We start from the raw sequence: 23616 nt of genomic DNA, 5'->3' as shown, positions 1-23616 counted from the left end.
TGAGTCAGATAAAATGAAGAAGCTCTTCAATTGGTCTCCAGCTATGATTTGCTCCTAGTGGTTCTAGGATCAAGGAGTTTTTACTTCAGACCTGTAAACATACCCATTGCTTCCACTCTGACACATTTTGTAGGAAACTCTGACAATGGTACTAGGAATATCCTCACATGTCACCCTCCCTATGTGTTTAATGTTCAAGTCTTTGTTTTGGTATCATGGAACAATAAGCTAATTTATACAAAATAGCTGACACTCTATGTAAAATCTTTTTACAAGCTACAAAATTTATACATTTGGACTCCTTGGGTGGGTTTCTGATTTTTTTTTTTTTTTTTTTGTGATTGAATAATCACGTTTTCCCCACTGGGAAATCTGAGGCACCAAAAAATGTCATTAACAGATGACAGGCTTGTTCAATACATCACAGAAAATAACCTTTCATTATGATTTTGTGGACAAAATGTAAATGGTAAATTCAGACAGCTGTAAAATGTAAAAACAGGTTTGAAGGAAATAATGCCATCAATCACAGGATTTTTACCTTCATGGAAATTAGATTTATTGAAATAAACTGGTAAATAAAAATACTTTCTGGCTTGGGAGAATCAACCTAGTTTCTGATACTTTTCTGTTTTCCTTGCTCCAAAAGTGTCATCAATCTCTCTGTTTAGATGCAGTGCAGCCAGGTGTTCAGAATCATAGGGGGACAAAAAAAAAAATTAGCTTCTTGCTGAATAGGGGAAATTAAGCCCAAAAAATAAAAAGGTTGGTGCAAATAGGGCTTACAGATATGAAAAATGTAGACCCATTGAACTGAACCTTTTGTTTCCCTCTTCCTGTCCCCAGGAATAATTCTGCTGCAGGGCTGACTTCAAGGACATGAATGATTGACCTCATCCCAACATCAGAACCTCAGCTGTTACTCTAATTTTTGCACCATTCCAGGCAAGTTGACTTTATATGGAAATAAAATTGAACCTTAGGGGTCTGATGGAAACTCACTGTGACATTCAAATCAAGGAAACTCGCTGAAACCCACAGAGCCTTTTCCCCATGGGCCCTGATGGTAGCCTCCAGAAGGTGCAGCCTCAGGTGGTCCCCCTTCTGTGGCAAGAATAAACTTTGGGTCTTGGATTGCAACACCACCTGTGGAGAAAATGGTATGCGAGGGAAAGAGATCAGCCTCCTGCCCTTGTTTCTTCCTCCTGACTGCCAAGTTCTACTGGATCCTCACAATGATGCAAAGAACTCACAGCCAGGAGTATGCCCATTCCATACGAGTGGATGGGGACATCATTTTGGGGGGTCTCTTCCCTGTTCATGCAAAGGGAGAAAGAGGGGTGCCTTGTGGGGAGCTGAAGAAGGAAAAGGGGATCCACAGACTGGAGGCCATGCTTTATGCAATCGACCAGATTAATAAGGACCCTGATCTCCTCTCCAATATCACTCTGGGTGTCCGGATCCTTGATACGTGCTCCAGGGACACCTACGCTCTGGAGCAGTCGTTAACATTTGTGCAGGCGTTGATAGAGAAAGATGCTTCCGATGTGAAGTGTGCTAATGGAGACCCGCCCATTTTCACCAAGCCTGACAAGATTTCTGGAGTCATCGGTGCTGCAGCCAGCTCCGTGTCCATCATGGTTGCTAACATTTTAAGACTTTTTAAGGTAGGTAAAGACACTGTCTTTCTGACCATTGTGAAAGGATAATAAATTGCTCTGATTCTAACTGCAGGTTTAAGAAGAAAGTAAAGATGGTGAAGATGCTCATAGACCCTCAGGGTCACCAGGTTTCTCAAAGAGAGTATTCTGTGTCAGGCTTCTTCATGAGTTAATTTAGTTCCATTATTTACAATTAATTGAGTTGTTTTTGTTTTTTTTTTCTGAACAAACAGAAACATAATAATACCTGTGACATGTTGATTCTCAACATCTTAGAATATCCTCTTTATTGAGGCTCATTTTATTTTTTTAAATATATAGTCTTTATTATATTTTTTCCATTACCATTCACTCCCTTATATTCCCTCCCCCAAGCAATCCCAACACTGTTGTCCATGCCCATGAATCCTTTTTCGTTTTCGCTGAGGCTCATTTTAAGTCAAAGCAAGTATTTTTAGAGAGTAGAATGAACTCTTTGCACATTTATCATAGAAAACATTTCTGTGGTATTTGAGGTATAAGATAATTTACTTGATGAAACTTCTTTAAAGTGGGATGCTCTGTTATGACAAAAGTTCCTGTGTGAAGAAACAATATTAGTGACTAATGTGCAGATGGGAGTGACACTCCGGGATATAAGATGGCCATAAAATTGTCAGGTTTATTATAGCTACAATAGAGCAGAACCTCATTAATTCAGACTGCTCTGATGCAGACTTAGAATAATTATATATAATTCTTATTGAGTTAAAAGTTCAAATTTAGCAGGATAATTCAAGACTTTTTGATTTAGATGTCTATTCAGATGATCTATTACCTATACATTTATATATATGATTAAATGGCAAAATAAAATGATGTAAGTAACAACAATTTGAAAGTATAAAGTGCCATAAAAATAGTTACTGTCACTCGTCATCTTTCATTAACTGTCTTATTTGTTAATATCCATTACATAGTTTTTTGTAATGTTAATTTTTTTATTGAAAATACTTTTCACTCTGATTTCTTACTCAGTGGGACATGCCTTTTCCAACTTATTCTGACCTAATGAGGCTTTGTTTTGTATCGGGAAACTGCCCCTATGCATATTAGATTTAAAAATATTAAAAGAATATGCAGAAGTGAGACAAGTGGCAGATCTACTGACAAAAATGAACAAAGTAATGGAAAAACTTAGTTTACAATAAAGATAAAAGGAATTGAATCACAGGCTTTCTTGTTTGGAAGCTATCTTAGAAAGCCATATCATCTGGTTCACTTCATATGCTGGAATCCTGTCTGTAACCTACCCCCTCACCCCAAGTGGCTTTCCAGCTTCTGTATGAATGTCTTAGTTTAGAGAAGAGAATGCTAAGTGGCAGCTTAATGACTATTTTCAGATCGATGAAATTTTCTCAAATGAGCATGCTGCTGAGCAGAAGCAGCTCTCTGTGTCTAAGGAGTACTGAAGAAGGCGCAAACAGGCTTTAGGGAATTCCAGAGACATTTGAGCAGGACATTAGGAAGCACCCCATGCTGTGAAAAGGACACTGATTAAAACAGGCAGCCAAGGGTGCTCTAATTCTTCATCTCTGTAAACTTTCAAGGGAAACTAGCAAGTTGTTAATAATTTCCCAATCCTCCCCTCCCCTCCCCTCCCCTCCCCTCCCCTCCCCTCCCCTCCCCTCCCCTCCCCTCCTCTTCATTTTCTTCTCGCTTGATCTCCTCTTGTGACTTCTCCAAAGTCTCTTTCTGTTATTAACTCAGCAACTGTGGTCCAGAAACACTCACTTTTAGAGAAGAGAAAAACCTTCATGAAGATCTCTCCTCCTCCTGCTACCTCCCCTCATACATTAATTCTGGTTCCTATCTATCTCAGCATAATTACCCGGAATCCTGTCTCCTTCCTGTGGTCTGGTGCCACATTAGGCAAGGAATTGAGCAGTGGGGTGGAAGTGATAAATGCTTATTTGAGATTCTCACAGCCTGTTTACATTAATTGTGCCACAGAATCAGCTTATCTGTGAAATGGTGATATTAATATTGTGTTAGGTTGCTGGATGGATTTAATGAGAAAATGCAGGTGAGGGGTTCTACCAGGATCTGGCCGCATCCTTTGCTTCCTTGGACTACCAAAGGGAACCTGGGAACCTTCTTGGGCCACCTGAAAGGTGGATTTTGTTTTTATGCACTTTGGACTTGGCTTGTTTCTGCTCTGTTCTTCCCTCATTGACTGGCCAATCCTCTCCTTACTCTTTGGGTAATTCTGGAGGGGCCTAATCGAACCAGGTGGGAGAAATACCATTAACTCTTTGGGAAGAGTCTAATGCTCCAGGCCAATTCCCAAGACATTGGTCAGCACAAACAGGGGCTGCTCTTGCTACCCTTGACCAAAGTACAAAGAGTGAATGACTTGTAGCCTGAAGGGGACATTGGTTTTGGTAAATGTCATGGCTAAAACCAGCAACCTGACACGGATTGAGCATTTAATTTATAGAAGCACACGTGTTTGTTAATTAGATTACTGGGGCTTGAAAAATTTGTATCTTTCAAAAGTAAAGGAGAGAATATATAGGTGCTCAGCCTATCTTCCAGTTCAGCCTGGAACCACGTGATGTGAATTTGATAATTACAGCTGACTCTTGTGCTACTGTAACTTACTTTGATGATTTATATGAGACCTCCAGACAACACTTCACAATAATATTAACTAGGAGATGATAGTCACTCTTAGATTTAGAAAATGTTTCCACTTATGTATGAATATATCCTGTTTAAACACATATATACTAGGACTGACATGTAATATTAGAATAGCTATGAAAGTTATATTTAGCAAATTAACACATTGGGATTGGTTTATAGTTCTATTTAAAAAAATAATCTGATTATGTCAAATACTATGACTTGTGTAAAGATCAACATTTTGGACAGCTTGGGCTCCTCCAGGACAACACAAGACCCACAGAATCTAAAAAGACGCATAGATATCAGTATATTGCCACTTATTCCTGTGTTAATAAAGTTACAGAAGGTAGAGCATCTTGGTTTGAAAACACACAAATATTAACCTTGACTATAAGGGATGTAAGCAAGGTCTTGACTAATGAATTTACTCACAGTTCTGCTTAGCAATAAATGTTAGCTGGGGTTTCTAGAATGTAGTTGGGATCTGTTTAAAACTTATAGAAAATATTTGGGCTAAAATTTGAAGTAATCTCCAAATTTCTCAGTTCTCTTTTTTTAGGCAATCCTGCTAAAGCTATGGAGTGATTCAGTGTGGGCTAAACTGTGAAGGAGACAAAGTCTTCCTGGCCTCCCGTCCTCTTCATCCTTCTTGCCCCTCCTGCGGCAGCCTGCCCTTGTATCTCTCTCTGTTCTCTTAATTGAAGTCTGGTTTCTGGAAAGGAACTATGTTATCAGTCATCTGCATATAGTATGTCTATCTTTAAGTCAGAGGAGGATTCTGTTTCCCGTAGGATGTGGAATGAAATGATTTGTCTTTGTGAAGCAGACTCAGGCATCCGTTGGGAAGTTCATTTAGTCTCCCAGAGACTCAGCCTCATGGGGGGCCAAGTCCTCTGAAGCTGGTCCTGCTAGAGGGGAGAGAGATTGTCCGATCATTGTTTCTCTTCCAATCAAAGCTCAGGGGCAAATGAAAAACACTGGCCCTTTTCACTTCAGAGGACAGATGCACAGGGGCTAGATCCAGACACCACATGGGGGCAGAAGCTGCCTTGTGGTCTGGGCCTGTAGGACACTGAATGCTCTCCTCATGGCCCAGGGCTGGTGTGTGTTAGCATATCAAACCACCTCAGGCTTCTCCAATGACAGGACCCAGTGAGTATGTGCATGCTCCCCAACCTCCTCCCTAGGGACCATTTCAATGATTGACGTGTCTCATATTTCTTAGGTGAGTTGGGAGTGAAAACAAGTTTGAGAGTTACAGAACAAGACTTTAATGAACTGAACCTTTTAGAAGCATGACTGTGTCTTAAAACACACACACACACACACACACACACACACACACACACTTTTATATATGGGTTAACATGGGGGCAGAGGTGATTGTTTAATCCCTGTAGCAAATTAATGGTTTTCGATAATAGTGGTATCAGTTATGATAATGTGACATGTAACTGCAGAACAGCAAACCCAGAACTGCTCCATCCTACATTAAGGTGAAAATGCCAGTGTGGTGGCTCCTGTGCAGCAGGAACACTGAAGAAAAAGAGAGTCCAGCCCTCTGAGATTGTGCAGTTTGAAAAAAAATTAAGAAAAGCATGAGTGGGCTTTTTGGAAATGTTGACTGGGAAGCCCATAATTTAAATTGATTTGATAAGGCAGTTTCAAGGAATTTGCATATGTTTGATAAGCAGCTCAGAGTTTTTTCCATTTTCTAGAACATTTCCACTCCTCTCCTTTAAGTTAGAGCAAATCTGTTCCTCAAAACACGATCTTAGTTTGTGCAAAGATTGAAAATTCCACATTAAAAATAACACATTGATGCTTGGATGTGATGCCCATTAATGTCCACATAGATGCATTGGGGTTATACAAGGACAGTATCAGGTATAATTTCTCTCATGTTTTTCAGGTCAACTTTACCCAGAGAGTTAATTTTCTACTCTTGAAGGATAGGGGTTATGTAATCTGTAGTATATACTTCCCAAAGCAATCAAATGAGACTCTTAAATAGAAATCCATCTGTGGGTAGGCTAGATAATTTCTTCCCATGTGGAAGGGTCCTGGTTACAAATAGCTAAAATTGCCCTCCCTGTAAGTAAATGAAGCACTGGGAGGCATCCCATTACCTGGAAAGCCTTTGCCTACCTGGCTATGTTTACAAAGATATATTTTCTTCTAAGAGATTCTACTAGTTGTAGCAACCACTTGCATAAAGCCAATCATTTGTGAGTTATTTACTGCATACTAATTTTATTAACTGTAAACTCTGAAAAAGTAAATATGCCATATCCAGGCTCATCTAGTTAGATGGACAGATAAATGAGTCCAGTCAATAAATTCAGCAGGAGGTAGCATTTGATGTTAAACCTTGTTAAATGGCAAATAGATACATGGAAAATTAAAAGATAGACTCCTTCAGTCAATTCCTTGCTACTATAACAAGTTCCAATTTCACTTTGTAAAGCAGGCTTGGTAAGGTCACTCCCCTTCTTGTAACTCTAACAATGGCTACTGTTATCTCTAGAATAAATGTCCATCTCTACTTTGGGAAGTCTTTCCTCCCTTCTCTTGATAGATTACATTTCTTTGTTAATGTAACAAAACTTAACAAGGCAGGATGATATCCATGATATCCATGAAGACATATGTATCTTGTGTGTTGTTGTATTTCCAGCCTTAGTACGGACCTGTCTGGGAACCCAATAAAATATTTGCCAAATGAATGAATGAATGAATGGATGGATGAAGCATATTTCTCTATCCCCTCCATCTCCATGCCTTCCCTCGCCCGAACCCCAAATATTGGAAATAATAGGTGTTTGGTAGGTAGAGCAAAAATGGAATTTTGTGTATTTTACTTTTATACTCTCTGAGAAAAAGGATCAGAAGGAGGGACAAGGGGAAAAAGAAGGAGACATGGTATAATTCCCATTTTCATGTGTTTCTTCACTTTTTAAACCAATTCACATTTTCTCTAAACACATTTTTAAAATTAAAAATTAAGTAAAAGAGATACTTTCATTTTGAAAATAATAAGCAATGAATAAATAAACAGTATAAAATAGAATACATGTATCCACCTGGCTGGCGTAGCTCAGTGGATTGAGCGCAGACTGGGAACCAAAGTGTCTCAGGTTCGATTCCCAGCCAGGGTACATCCCTGGGTTGCAGGCCATGACCCCCAGCAACCGCACATTGATGTCTCTCTCTCTCTCTCTCCCTCCCTCCCACCTCTCTCCCTTCCCTCTCTAAAAATAAATAAATAAAATCTTAAAAAAAAAAAAAGAATACATGTATCCAAATACACACATCTTTTAATATAATTACACACATACTCAAACAGAATTTTATTAATAGATATGTATCTTATGACTTTATTTTTCATGTGATAATATATCTGGGAGAGATTTCTCTGTTGGTTAATATAGATCTCCCTCAGTAATTCACCCTGGAGGCACAATAGCATCACATGGATAGTTTTAAAAAAATATAGATGCCCAAACCCTATCCAACACCAATGAAAATGGGATGGAGCTCTGTCATTGGTATATTTTAAATAATCACCAGGTGATTCAAATACTTGTCCAGGATTGAGAACTATAAAACTTAATTTTTTAACAGCTGCTTGATTTTTCATTATATGAATAGACCTTAATTTATTTAATAAATCTCTTACTGATAGATTCCTTCCCTTTCATTTTTAAGATCATTTATTATTTAACAAAAGTTGAAACAATGCTAGAGGCTCATTCAAACACTATTGGCTCTAGGGTGAATTTTGGTATCATAGATCCCCTTCTTGGTCCAGCAAAGGGGTTGAATTAAATATTATAATTACCAAAAACACTTGCCACAAGGCTGACTCATGACACAGGCACACGTCACAGGCTGTGGTTCTTCATGACATGTCGTAACTCAGAATCAGTGTAGTGATCATATGCTCAGATTGGTCAAGGGGCATTGTGACTCTTGTTGAGTGGAGCAGGGGCAGATTTTTAAGTTGGTGAATTTAAATAGAATCTTTCTTACTTTTCTTTTCCTTCAAAAGGTCTGAGTAGTGGAGACATCTTAAGAACTTACTTAGTAACTAATGCCTATCTTTTGGGTTTTTAAAATAATGAGGTTGTTTTGAAAGTAGTGAGGAGTCTTTCCAAGAGAATGACTTGTGACTGGATGCTATATTTTGCTTAAGACATTGTCTGAAATGAAAACTTTCCTAGAGCAAGTCAGGGTATAGGTAAATAAAAAAATAAGTTTGTATAAGGAAAATCCTGTGCCCTTCTTTCTACTCATTCACCCAAATGATTGCAATGGTTTAAAAAATATTTTGTAGACTTTATTTTTTTTTAGAGAAAGTTTTAGGTTTACAGAAAACTGAAGATTGCAGGGGTTTTATTTGGTTTCAGGACAGGTTTCTTCCCCGAGTCTTCTGAAGTTTTTTTTTTTTTTTTTCCTCAACCAAAGGTGGTACCTTCCTAGGAAGATTTACTCTCTGAAGGTTGCCCCCTGGCTTCTGCCCAGGAGTTCTCAAACTTCAGTATGCCTCAGAATCACCCAGGGGGCTTGTGAAAACACAGATGGCTGAGCCCACCTTCAGAGTTTCTGAGTCAGTAGGTCTGGTTGGGATCTGAGACTTGGCATTTCTGACAGTTCCCAGGTGACGCTGATGCCGTTCTTTGGCAGACTTTGAGAACCACTGCTCCCTCCACATCACTTGCTGGCTGACTTAGCAAGTCAGAGGACACAAAACAAAAATGGGATTGAACAATATTCTGTCTGGCAGTGGTCCTTTTTCTTTTGACTTGTGCCTGGTTGGATTTCTGTTTGTATTGGTCATAATCACAGCAGCTGCTGTATGGATCTATTTTTAATTGTGTGCCCTTTTGGAGGTTGTGTTTCTTACTAAATAATGCATGGCTCAGGAGTAATGGTCACCGTAGTGGTTACTTGAACACAATTTCTAAAGCAGGGTCACTCAGCTTACCATTTTTACTCATTTTTACTACCTGTGTCAGTAGAGCAGACTGATTTAAGAAACCTAGACTGTAAGATACACATTAACTGGGAACTGAGAACAGTGAGAGATGAAAGGGGCTATGATTTGTCTCAGCTACCAGCAATTTGTCTTCAGAAACCATGACAGCTACCTCCTGATTTCCATTATGCAATGCGATTGCAAATAGTATTCCACAGCAGTCTTAATCAATAGAGGGTCACAGGGACTCTTCTTTCCCCACAGTGGGGAAAAATGGCCTATTAACCCATTTAATTGATAGAACACACTCTCTGGCAAAAGACAGACATCTCTTTTAGCTGTAATTAGGGACTTTCCCTATCTCTAAGCACTCTTAATAACATAAAAATATATGTAATCTTTATGTATTTTAAGTACATAATGAGCACAAGGCTGGTGGGGTGGGAAGGGGCCTAGGTATAGCATCGTTCAAAGCCACCTTAATATTTGTTTCCAGATAAGGCCAATCTCTGCTGCTCTACTCCATTAGGCCCAGCAAGCTAATAGGCATGTGTTCTCAATGTTGGCCATTAGTCTCCTTCCAAAACTCTCCCAGCCTCCCTCTGCATTTGGGGAGGTTGGTGCCTTGGTATAATACAGCCTCAGATCTATTATTTACTGCCAGCTTTGGAGAAGTCATGGATCTGTCTCCGTGTCCCTCACAGTGGTACACCGGACTCCCTAGGGACATGACCATGGTGACATATTCTTGCTCCAGCATCTCACCCTTTCTTCCTCTCACATGGCTGGAGCGTGGACTCTAGCTTTGATGAGTGTTTGTGCTATTTCTAAGTATTTACATTGTGACAGTTCTATATATTAGAGTTCTTAAAAATATTTACCCTCTTAGCTCTAAGAATGTTTGCATTTATATTGTTTATAGAACAAGTGGCAGATCACACTTATGCAGATTTCTTGTATAGATATTTGTGGCCTATAGATATTTATCATCAGGTGCTATCTATTCAAATTATAGATTTTTGTAATATACTTATTTAGCAGTGCTGATTCTCTTTTGAGTAAAAAAGATTAATATGAATTATATGAAGTATGTCAGCTTCTGTAGTCAGGCTTCCTCTAGATTCTGATGTAATACTTATTAGCTATATTACCTAAATCAAACTAGTTTATCTCTCTAAATCTTAGCTTGCTTATCTGTAAAGAATAGCTCATTATAGGACCTCCTTCATAAGGTTTTAAATAAAGATAAATAAAAGAAAGTGCAGAGAGTCCTAAGCAAGATCCCTGGCATATAGTACTGTAAGTGTTTGTTTCAATGATGAGAATGAGGACGATGAGATTGATGTTCATCTTCAGTAGGATATTTATTTTGAGTTATACCTCTCCTCCAGTTTCTCAGCATTCTTACTGACTTGCCTTATTTGATGGACAATGGCAGGTTAGCATTAAACGTGTAGTCATTGGCCAAGAAACAGCACAATTGATAGGTCCAAATGGGTTCTGGCACGGAGCGGGAGTGTCTTGTTTGCCTGAAGGTCAGACATGAGAGCTGGACCTCGTGAACGCCATGCTCCAGCCAGCTGGGCTAGGAAAGTGGTGTACTGCTGTTCTTTCCAAATCCATATTGCCAGGTGGTAGGAGTCAGTTTTATTTAATGAACAGGAACCAAAATAAAGATTGGATGACTCAAAGATAAACTGTGCTAAATTTTAGTGTTGTTCCAACACCCAAACAAAAGTGCCACTAGAATTCAGGTTTGAAGAAAAACAACAAATTTTGGCTCCTTTGGATTTTTTCTGAGTGTCCTGGTTTGATGGTATAAAAGGTGAAGTTGTGGTTGAGGATAAGCAGTCAACTAACCCCAAGCCTGGATCGCGGCCTTTAAGTTTGCCTTTGGGTTGGAATTCCCTTTCTTTGCTGTGTTTGGTACTCTGGACAAAGAATACTACCTGGTATCGAGGGAATAATTTTTCTTTTCTCCTAGAGATGTACTTCATAACACATATCTATCACCTTCTGATACAGATGTCAGAAATGAAAGCACTTAAAGAACTCAGAGGTACTTTCTCTAGAAGTCACATTCATTTTTGGACAGCCAGAACAAAAAGTAGAACTAAGTACTAGGTTGGTCAAAAAGTTCATTTGTTTTTTTCCACATGATGGCTCTAGTAGTACTTGGTTGTTTTTAACTTCATTTGAAACAGTTTTGTTAGATTGCATTGTGACAGTTGTCATATCAGCATACATTTAAAAAAAACATCAAAATTGGTGAAATTTTGTGCAGCCATTTTAATATTGAAGATGGAAGAAGATGTGCAACATTTTTGGCATATTATGCCTTATTATTTCAAGAAAGGTAAAAACACAACTGAAATGCAAGATAAGGTTTGTGCAGGGTATGGAGAAGGTGCTGCGACTGATCAAATGTGTCAAAAACGGTTTGCAAACTTTCTTGGTACTATTGACATTTTGGCCAAATAATTCTTTGGTGTGGAGCTGTCTTATGCACTGGAAGATGTTTAGCCGCATCCCTGTCTTCTATCCACCTGAAGCCAATAGCAGAAGATAGCTGACATACTCAAAATATCCAAATCAATAAAGTTATTGGTGAAAATGAAAAAAAATTGTCCTTTATTTTATGAAAAAACTAAACGGACTCTTTGGCTAAGCCAATATATTCAATTTTGACTCACACTGTGACCTATCTTGCTCCACCTTTTATAATGTGAATAATTCAGCCAAGCACATCAATTTTGTGTTGTAAATTTTCATTGTAATTAAACATGGTTAATGCACTCAAATGTAGAAGGACTTCACAGGGAAAGAAAAATGATATTTTCACAATGTGGAATTCTCTGGTCTAGTTAGGAGGCATGGAATCCTTTCAGAGTGTTGTGAGATAATGCTAAATAGTTCTTGATAGAGTTCTTTAAACTCAGTGAGTGCCAGATCTCTTTTTTTCTCACCAAGAAAAGCAGAATAAGATGAAGACATGCCAGCACATTACCCACTTATTCTCCTTCTTAACAGGTGAAATTAGGTAATAATGAGTCATGGGTAATAAATACCCAGGAGGTATTTATTCAGCATTCCATCAGCATATGTATTGAGTTTGACACTGTAGGCCCCCTAGGGGACAACTATGAGAAAAGTACAAGATTCTAAGCCTTCACATTGCTCAGAATCTAGTTGGGGAGAAACACCACTAACTCCTAGAAAATAACAATGAACAATCTAAAATTATGTAATAAGGGCTATAGCGTGGTGCCAGTGTTTAAAGGAAAGACCAGCTTCACCAGAGGAAGCTGCAGTTATTAGCGAAGGCTTTGTGTGCTTATGTGGGATTGGGCTGGGCCTAGAGAGACAGGTAGGTGCATATAAACCGAGAGACCAGGAGGGGAAAAGGGCTCTTCCAGACATGGAGAATCCATCAGTTTTTGACCTGAGGCCTGATTCTGTTCAGTTATATGAAAATGGAAGTTAAGTGGAAACCTCATTCTATCTTCATAGCTTTTCTCCTATAACAAACTTCAAAGAATCAGTTTAAGGGTCTCCTAGGAGAATTCAAAATGAGGAAGGTTGGAAGGCTATGTCCCCAGCTCTCATTGATCACAAAACTCGAGCCTCAGTTAAGACCCAAGGAAGTGGGTACAAAGCATCCAGAGGGCGGAAGGCTATGCACTCTCACTCAGGGGTAGGAAAAGATAAAGGAGGTGAATTGCTGTGGGATGCAAGGAAGGAGCCAGAGGATCCAGGTGAAGTCCTACCTACTATTTTTTGCACTTTGGAAATCCATGTAGCTTAAGATCAAAAAAGAAAAATTTCTGATTTGCCACATGCCTGTCCTGACTGTTTATACCATTCTCGTTAAGCATAGATACACAGTTTAATTGCTGAGAGGGAAATTAAATGCATTATCAGTGTATCAGTTTTATTTGCTTTATTCCAATAAGAAAAGCCATCATCCTTGAAGAGCTCACAGTTTCTTCTTTCTTTCCTCTTGACCCTTGAGTAAATGGGGAGCAATCACATGTACACTTTCTCTGTTTCACAAAGTGGTTACAGATCTCAGAAAGGTAAAAATTTGGAGAATTTACAGTATTCTAAGTGCAGTGTATTTTGAGTGATTTGGAAATACATTCTGTCTCGTAAACAGTGACTATTTTGTTTTTAGTGCTGTGGCACTTTAACTTGTAATTTCTACTCTTGTAACCCCATGATTTAAATGGGAGTTTGATGTGTTTTCTTACCTCTGAAACCACTGGAATGGGAGGAAATTTTAAATCCTTTGAGTTTTTTTCACTGTCCTGAGGAAAGAAGATAGTAGAAATTCCATTTTTTATTTTTGAATTACTTTATTTCATTTTCTCATGAAGCTAAAATTCTTGGTAAGTTTTATGTTTATAAATTAATCTTTATAGGTGACACCATGCTGAAAATACAATAGATTAAGCATATTTTCCCCACAGTTTCCTTCTCTAACAAAAATGAAATACCCAGCATCCTCCATAGTTGCATACCCCATCTGTCACCTCCATGGTGACCTGAGCCAACACTGTCCTGGGAGTAGTTGGGGGTCAAAAGTCAGCCTGTGCAGCAAGATGGGTTTAAGCACATGCTGGGAGAATTGGGATTTTAAGTGTCAGATTTATATTTACTCTTAAGTATTTTTCTGAATTATAAAGAAGTAAATGAAAACCTGCATTTTTAGACTATGATTATAGCCAAATATCAGCTGTTACTGATCGGTATTAAGCAAAACATGTAATAAAAAATTTAGATATTTGACCAGTGATCTAAAATATTATGGTGGTCCAAGGTTGATGAATAAATATTATTTTAATATTTTATTTAAAAAATTCATGATATTTAAACTAGTAGCATTGATGTTTCATTCTAGCAAAGTGGTATAAATTTAGGATTTGAAGTAAAACAAATGTAAATCATATAGATAATGCTGATTATATCTACATGATGAGAATTGCCCTTAAATAATTTATGCCCAATTTGAAAATGGTTCTTATGACTATTTCTGTCCTTCTACTTGCTCTGGGCTTTGTTTGTTGTTGTCTCTCTAGTTCTTGTAGATGTTAAGTTAAATGGTTAATTTGAGATGTTTCTGTCTTCTTTAGGTAGGTTTGTATTGCTATGAAGTTTCCTCATAGAACTGCCTTTACTTTGTCCCATAGGTATTGGGCTGTTGTGTGTTTTTTTTAATTTGTTTCCAGAAGTATATTGATTTCTTCCTTAATTTCATTGTTAACCCATTCATTATTTAATAGCATGTTGTTCAGTCTCAATGAATTGGAAAATTTTTGAGCTTTTTTCATTGAGGTTGGTTTCTAATTTTAAGGCATTGTGATCTGAGAAGATGCTTGATATGATTTCAGTTTTCTTGAATTTGTTGAGGCTTGTTTTGTGTCCTACTGTGATGGCTATCTTTGAAAATGTTCCATGTGCATTTGAAAATAATGTGCATTTTGCTTCTTTGGTGTGAAGATTATAGCAGAATTAAATGGCATAGAGACTGAAACAACAATTCAAAGGACCAATAAATCCCAGAGCTAGTTTTTGAAAAGATTAACAAAATCAGCAAGCTTTTAACCAGACTCATCAGGAAAAAAAGAAAGTGGACCCAAATAAATAAAATCAGAAATGAAAAAGAGAAATTATAGCCAATACCACAGAAATACAAAGGATTGTAAGAAATTACTGTGAACTACTATATACCAAGAAATTTGACAACCTGGGTGAAATGGACAAATGTTTAGAAACACATAATCTCTCTAAACTAAATCAGGAACAAGCAGAAAGCCTGAATAGACCTATAACTAGTGAAATTGAAGCAGTAATCAAAAAACTCCTGGCACACAAAAGCCCTGGACTGGATGGCTTCACAGGTGAATTTTACCAAACATTCAGGGAAGAGGAACTCCTATCCTTCTCAAACTATTCCAAAAAATTCAAGAAGAGGGAAGACCCCCAGACTCTTTTTATGAGGCCAGTATTACCTGAATTCCAAAACCAGGTATAGACACAAGAAAAGAAAGACCGCTACAAGTCAATATTGCTGATGAACATAGATGCTGAAATCCTCAACAAAATATTGGCAAACTGGATCCAGCAGTGCATTAAAAAGATCACACACCATAATCAAGTGGGATTTATCCCAGGGATGCAAGGATGGTATAATATTTACATATCAATAAACATAATATACCACATAAACAAAATGAAAGACCAAAATCACATGATCATATCAATAGATGCTGAAAAAGCATTTGATAAAGTACAGCACCCATTTATGATAAAAACACTCAGCACAGTGGGAATAGAGGGAGCAAACCTCAACATAGTAAAGGCCATATATGAGAAACCTACAGCCAGCATTATACTCAAAGGGCAAAAATGAAAAGCTTTCCCCTAAGATCAGGAACAAGACAACGGTGTCTGCTTTCACCACTTTTATTCAACATAGTATTGGAAGTTCCAGCCACAGTGATCAGACAAGAAAAAGAAGTAAAAGGCATCTAAATTGTAAAGGAGGAAATAAAACTGTCATTTGCAGATGATACGATAGTGTACATAGAAAACCCTACATGCTCCACCAAAAAACTACTCAATCTAATAGGTGAATTGGGGGAAATAGCAGGATACAAAGTCAATATGTGGAAATTGAAGGCATTTTTTTACACCAACAATGAAGTATCAGAAACTAGGAAAAAATCCCATTTACTAAGCAACAAGTAAAATAAACAAATCCTTAATTTAAGGATTAATTTAAGGAGTATAGGCCTACTTTAACTTAATCCTTAGTTTAAGTTAATTCCTTAAACTAGGAATAAACTTAACCAAGTAGGTAAAAGGCCTGTACTCAGAAAACTACACAACACTGAAGAAAGAAATAAGGAAGATACAAATAAGTGGAAACTTCGACCATATTTATGGATTCAAAGCAGTAACATCATTAAAATGTCCAGACTACCCAAAGTAATCTATAGATTCAATGCAACCCCTATTAAAATACCAATGACATATTTCACAGATCTAGAACAAATATTTCAAAAATTTATATGGAACTGAAAAAGACCCTGAATAGCCCAGCAATCTTGAGAAAGAAGAACAAAGTAGGAAGGATCACGCTAGCCTATATCAAACTATACTACAAGGCCACGATAATCAAAACAGTCTGTTACTGGCATAAGAACAGACACATAGATCAATGGAACAGAATAGAGAAACTAGAAGTAAACCCATGTATCTATCGTCAATTCATTTTTGACAAAGGGGGCAGGGGCTTAAAATGCAATAAAAATAGCCTCTTCAACAAATGGTATTGGAAGAACTAGAATGATACATGCAAAAAAATCAGCTAGACCACCAGGTTATACCATATACCAGAATAAACTCAATGTGGATAAAGACTTAAAGTGCCCATTAGTAGATTAGTAGATCAAAAAACTGGTACATTTACACAATGGAATACTACACAGCAGAAGGAAAGAACTCCTACCTTTTGCAACAGCATGGATGGAATTGGAGTGCATTATGCTAAGTGAAATAAGCCAGGTGGCAAAAGACAAATACCATATGATCTCATCTATAAGAGGAACCTAATGAACAAAACAAAAAGACAGCAAAATAGATCCAGAGGCATGGACACATGAAACAGACTGACTGCTACCAGAGGGGATAAGGGGGGAAAGAAGAGGAAGGGTCTAGTCAAGGAACAGGTATAAATGACCCATGGACATGGACAATAGGGTGGGGATTGATTATGGGAGCCAATGGTGGGGGCTGGGCAGGGCAGGTGAAAGTAATGGGGGGAAATTGGGACAACTGTAATAGAACAACAATACAGAAAAGAAAAAGGAAGTGTTCTTTATGACAAAAGAAGTTTTTTGTGAACTTCTATGGTCGGAAGCCTGTGAAATTTGGTGGTGTAGTCTCCTGGATCACCTGAACTTGATCCTCTTGGGATGCCCTTTATGCCATTTATGTTGGTTCTCTGGATGTAATTGGGTTTTGACTGTTGTTAGGTCTTTCTTTGGTGGGTCCTTCCCAACTAAGCTAGTTGACTGAGGGTCACTCTGCCCACTGTGTCCTGTGTGCTGTTGTGCAGGTGCAGACAGATTGTGCTGAAGCTGATTCTTCTGTCTGTCTGAGGTTATAAGGCCTCCTAAAACATTTTAAAAATGTCCATTAATGTGCATGATATTTAAAAACAATGGAACTTTTTTTTGTGCCAGTACCATACTTTTTTTATTACTATAGCAGGTGGTATAGTTGAAAATGAGCAAGTGTGATTCATCCAGCCTTTTTTCCCCCTCTCAATATTGTTTTGGCTATTTGGGGTCTTTTGTGGCTCCATATTAATTTCAGGGTTATTTGTTTTGGTTCTGTGAAAAATGCCTTAGTATTTTGATAGGGATTGCATTGAATCTGTAGACAGTTTTGGTTAGTGTGGATATTTTAACAACATTAATTTTTACCATTCATGAGCACGGTATATCTTTTTGTTTATTTGTGTAAACTTTAATATCTTTAATCATTGATAATTTTCAGAGTACAGGTCTTTCACTTCCTTGGTTTTATTCCTTTTTTTTTGCTGCAATTATAAACGAGATTGTTTTCTTAATTTCTCTTTCTGATATTTGTCATTAGTATATAGAAATGTAACAGATTCTGTGTGTTAATTTAAAATCCTATAAATTTAATAAATTCTTTTATTAGTTCTAATAGTTTTTTGGGGTAGTCTTTTGGGTTCTGTATCTCTTACTTTCTCTCTTTTTTAACCCTCATCCGAGGATATGTGTAATGATTTTAGAGAGAGGGGGAAGGAGGAACGGAGAGAGAGCGAGAGGAACATCAATGTGAGAGAAACATTGATCAGTTGCCTCCCGTGCCCTAACCAGGGACTGAACCCACAACCTAGGTATATACCCTGACGTGGAAAGGAACCCACAGCTTTTTGGAGTACAGGGCAATGCCCCAAATGAGCCACCCAGCCAGGGCTAAACTTAAAATTTGATTTCAACTTCTAGAGAAGCTCTGTCTAATAGAAAGTTTTAGGATGATGAAAATGCCCTATATCTCTAACACTGTTCAGTGGAATAACCACTAGGTACATGTACTTACTAAGAACTTGAAATGTCTAGTGTTCAGACAGAGGAGCTGAAGTTCTACTAATACATTTTTTGAGGATTTTTATATCTGTGTTCATCAGGATTATTATTTTTTGGTGGTTTCTTTATCTGGTTTGGTATCAGGATAATACTGGCCTCATGGAATGAGCTTGGAAGCTTTCCTTTCTCTTCACTTTTCTTGAAATACTTTGAGAAGAATAGTTATTAACTCTTGTTTAAATGTTTGATAGAATTTACATGTGAGTCAATTTTGTGTATCTTTTCAAAGAATCAACTACTAATTTCATTGATCTTTTATTTTTTAGTCATTGCATTGATTTTGCTCTGATCTTGATTATTTTCCTTCTTCTATTGATTTTGGGCTTTGTTTGTTCTTCTTTTTCCAGTGCCTTTAGGTGTAAAGTTATATTGTTTATTTGAGGTTTTTCTTGTTTCTTGAGGTAGGCCTGTATTGCTATAAACTTCCTTCTTGTAACTGTTTTTGCTATGTCCTATAGATTTTGGAACACTGTGTTTTCATTTTCATTCATCTCATGGTGTTGTTTCCTCATTTATTTCTCTTTTGACCCATTGATTGTTTGGTACCATGTTGTTTAGCCTCCATGTATTTGTGTTTTTTTCAGTTTTCTTCTGTAATTAATTTCTAGTTTCATACCATAGTGGTTGGAAAAGAAGCTTGATATGATTTCAATCTTTTTGAGTTTATTGAAGCTTTTTTGTGGCCTAACATGCGATCTATCCTGAAAAACCTTCCAAGTACTCCTGAAAAAATGTGTATTCTGCTGTTTTTGATGGGATGTTCTACATACAGACATATGCCACATAACAATGTTATTGGTCAGTGACAGACCACACACAGGATGGTGGCCCCATAAGATTAAAATGGAGCTGAAAAATTCCTACTGCCTAGTGATGTTGTAGCTATTTAAAGTTATAGCACAAGGCATTACTCTTGAGTTTGTGATGATGCTGGTGTAAACAACCTACTGCCCTGCCAGTCATATAAAAATATAGCATATAAATTATGTACAGTATATAACACTTGATAAAAATAATAAATGTTACCAGTTTTTATATTGACTATATACTATACTTTTTCTACACTTGCAAAAAACAAGTTTGCTATGAAACAGTATGCCCTGTTATGTTAGCAGCTGCCTCATATATCTCCTGTTTACTGCATCTCTTGATTGCATTCTTTTCTCTTGCATTTGATTTAATCTTGTTTTGTTTGTAATGGCCCCTAAGCATACAAAATCCACTGCTAATGTTGCTAGTAAGAGGCCACATTGAGTGAATGACCTGAAAATGAAATAAAAAATGATTAGGGACTACAAATGTGGAGAATTAGTGATGTTATTGCCCGTCAGTCAGGCTTGTTCCATTCCACCACAGCTGTGATCATGAAGAACTAGAACCAAGTGACAGAATCTATTAAAGGGTCTGCCTCGTTGTAGGCAAACAGACTAACAAAATTCGAGAAGGGCCTATATCAGATGTGGAGAAACTTCTAATGACCTGGATCAAAGACCAGACATAGCAATGTATTCCTCTTCGCACCATGATGATCACTGCCCAAACAAAAAGTTGGTTTTTTCTGTCCAGTCTTCCTCTATTAACTTGCTACACTCTAAGGCTTCTTTAACTAAGGCTAGAATGTATTGTGTTATATGTTTACTTCAAAAATACTTCTGATCTTTTTAGAGTTCCTCTAGGTTTTCGTTTTAGTTAAAAGCAGCTGTTTTTTTTTTTTGCTCTGGCTGGTATGACTCAGTGGATTGAGTGCCATCCTGTGAACCAAATGTTGCCGGTTTGATTCCCAGTCAGGGCACATGCCTGCGTTGTGGGTCAGGTCTCCAGTGGGGGGCGCAAGTGAAAGGCAACAACACATTGATGTTTCTCTGCCTCTCTTTTATCCCTCCTTCCCCTCTCTCTAAAAATAAATAAACAAAATCTTTTTAAGAGGCAGCTTTTTATACCTTTGGTTTCCATGGAAATGAATTACAGGACTACTTTAGTAAACCACTAGCTTTGTGTACCAGTGGAAAGTTGGAGCATTGTGGACTAACACAATAAACATCCTACATATAAGAGGAGAGCAAGCCTGATAGAGAGCTTTAGAACCATGGTCATGAAATGATGTGAGCATATTTTTTTTTTGTACTGCAATCAGCAAAATTTGGAAAGTGGGCCCCACATTGCACACAAATGGTTTGGGAACATTACCATGAAATTTATTGTTCACTAATTAGCTCAAGGAAGAAAGGGCTGAATTAACTGGAGGTATTTATTTCAAATGCAATAGTATATAAGAAGCAACGAAACCCCATTTCTAAATTTTCAGCAACATTCCTGAATTTTTACAAGTGCCAAGAAGTAAATGGTAGAAGAAAATGTAGGTGGATGAGAGCCTTCCTTGGGCCATTTGCCTTTTGGTGAAAGGGAGATCATTTCCCAAAACTCAAGGGAATCCACCTGGTATTGTCTGCAAATATACCTTTCCAGAATCTGGGGCACAAAACAGAATTCAATAGAAAAATCTATAATAGTTGGTTAAAGACAGGGCAAACATAAAAATCAGAGATTTTCTGGGAAAAATAGAACTACTTTTATAAAAAGTCTCAGGTTTCTGAGAAGGAGAGGAGGTAATCAGATTTTTGGGGGTCAATCATGGCTCTGCCCCGACAACCCTGATCGTTGTCATCTCATAAGGGAGCAGAGGGGGAGGAAAGAGGGAAAATAAGAAGGGAGAAGGGAGAAAAAAAGATGGGACAGTGGAGAGAAAGATGGGTGGTGTGCCTAGTTGATTGTGCTTATTTGGAAGGAGAGAATAAATCAAATCCCCCCTTTCCCTAATGTGCTTTTTAATATTTAAATTACCAGTGCCATTATTGAGGCTATTAAGATGCTTTTATGTTGAACTGATTAAAATTACATTCAGAACAATGAGTGACATGTAATGTATAAATATCCTACCTAGACACATTTTTGCTCTTTTTAAAGCATAAAAATTATAAACAACTGTAACGGAAAGTTTTCAGAAGCATTCTTCTGAGAGACAGGGTTGGGGGGCCAGAGACACAGGGCCACCGGGTCCTATGAAATGGGTTCATATATGATTGGGGGCTCCCCACCTGCCTGGAAGAATTCAGGACTCTTGCCTCTAATAACCTCAAAGGGAGATGGAACTACTCTGGAAATCAGCATTCATTTCCTTTTCCATCTTTCTGAGAAAGATGAGTGAGTGTGAGTGAGTGTGGAGATGCCTGGTACCTGGTAGGGGAAATTTACCAAGGCTGACTGACTTTGAACCCAGTCATTTCCTGAAGCACCTGGAGCACGACTCCAGATGATCATGCCTGCTGCTTCTCCTTGCCCAGGATGCATCGGACGTTCATCAAAGCCGTCTTAGTTCCATTTTCCCAGCCCTATGGATTGTACAGAAGGGGAGACTTTTGGCTTTGGTAATTGGAATGTAAATGTGCCATCCCCTCCCCGGAGGCAGCCTCCACTGTGCTGAAGGTTAGCCGAGATCCAAGCCTTGGCAAGGAGCCTTGTGGGGAGTGCGGCAGGTCAGCCTGCTGGCTTCGAGAAGAGCCTTCCATGACTGCCAGTGCAAACATTCACCATCTCACTGTAATTTCTGAGGCAAAACTCTGTGGAATTGGCTGGAGGGTTCCTCCGCCTGTGCCCATCCCAGAGGCATACCTGAGCAGCAGATAGACTGTGCTCCTGGATATAAAGGATCTAGTTAGCTCCAGAGTGCCCCTGAGGCATAGGCCTGGAGATGCTTCCACTGCCCCGCTTCCCTTCTTTTCAGTCTCCACTTTACTTTTTTCCTGCTTTCTGGGGGCTGCTGGAACGTTTCATAGAATACCATTTTGACTTCTCTATTGTGTTTTAAAGTGTGTCTGTTTATATAGCTTTTTTAGTGGTTCCTCTAGGTATTATATTGATATGTACATAATGTATCACAGTCTACTGGTATTGACCTTTTACCAGTTCCATTGAAGTGTAGTAACCACCAATTACCCTCCCCTTTTATGGTTGTTTTACTATTTTCTCTGTATACTTTGAGAACTACAGTAGGCAGTGTTACAGTTTTTTGCTTTAAGCACAAACCTATTTAGAAAACTAAAGAGAGGAAGTAAAGTCTTTTGTATTTACTCCTATTTTTGCTCTGTTGTTTTTTCTTCTTTCATGGTGTTCCAAGATTCCTTATTTTATCTTTTCCTTTCTTTTTAGGGAGTTTTTTTTCAGCTAGTCTTTTAGGGTGGGTCTGTTAGCAATAGATTTTCTTAGTTTTCCTTCATATAAGAATGTTACTCCTGAAGAATATTTTCTCTGGACATAGAATCCTAGGTTGACAGTTCTGTTCTTTCAGCACTTGAAAAATAGTGCACCACTTCCTTCTGGCCTCCTTGATTTCTTCTGAGAAATCTGTCATTCAGTTTGTTATTCCCCTATAGTTAATGCATCATTTGTCTGGCTACTTACAAATTTTGTCTTTGTCTTTAGTTTTCACAAGCATGGCTATGATGCATCTTGGTGTGGATTTCTGGGTTTATTCTATTTGGTTTTTACTGAGATTCTTAAAGCCATCTTTTGCTAAGTTGGGTAAATTTTCAGCCATTATTTCATTCAATATTGTACGTTTCAGCTCTATCTTCTTTTCCCTCACCTTCTAGGGGTCAGATGACCTAAGCTTCTGCCATCTTTTACTGTAATCCCACAGGGCTCTGAGACTGTTCATTTTTTTTTCCAGTCTGCTTTCTATTGTTTTGATTGGGCAATTTCTATTTTTCTATCCTTAAATTCATTGATTCTCTTCTCTATCCTCTCCATTCTGCTTTTGAACCCATCCAGTGAGTTGTCATTGTTTATTAAATTTCTGTAATGGTATATTTCAATTCCAAAATTTCCACATTTTTTTTTATGTATTCTCTTTCTTTGCTGAGAATTCCTGCTTCTTCACCAAATCTTTCTGGTTTTTCATTTGTTTCAAGAATGTAATTTCTCACTGAAGTTGGGACCACTCCGGCTGTGAGGAGAGGTGCCTTGATATTGCTCCTGTGTGACCTCTACTGGCACCCCTGGGGACTGACACTGCTGAGCGGCGATGGTGAAGTCCTGACTGTCCACTAGGCTTGTCTAATACCAC

At 38.0% G+C, this 23616-nt stretch overlaps 1 protein-coding gene across 1 annotated transcript in view; it reads left to right on the top strand.

The window, feature by feature from the left end:
* Positions 1–23616, top strand: part of GRM8 (glutamate metabotropic receptor 8) — a 796332-nt gene that overhangs the window by 12350 nt on the left and 760366 nt on the right. The window contains 1 exon segment of the mRNA XM_028526153.2: positions 847–1667. Coding sequence (XP_028381954.1) covers positions 1158–1667 — 510 coding nt within the window. The 5' untranslated portion in view covers positions 847–1157.

This window comes from Phyllostomus discolor, chromosome 10 (assembly GCF_004126475.2).
Source record: "Phyllostomus discolor isolate MPI-MPIP mPhyDis1 chromosome 10, mPhyDis1.pri.v3, whole genome shotgun sequence".
NCBI classification, from domain to species: domain Eukaryota; kingdom Metazoa; phylum Chordata; class Mammalia; order Chiroptera; family Phyllostomidae; genus Phyllostomus; species Phyllostomus discolor.
The sequence above is the reverse complement of the archived record's forward strand: the minus strand, read 5'-3'. Positions and strand labels throughout refer to the sequence as shown.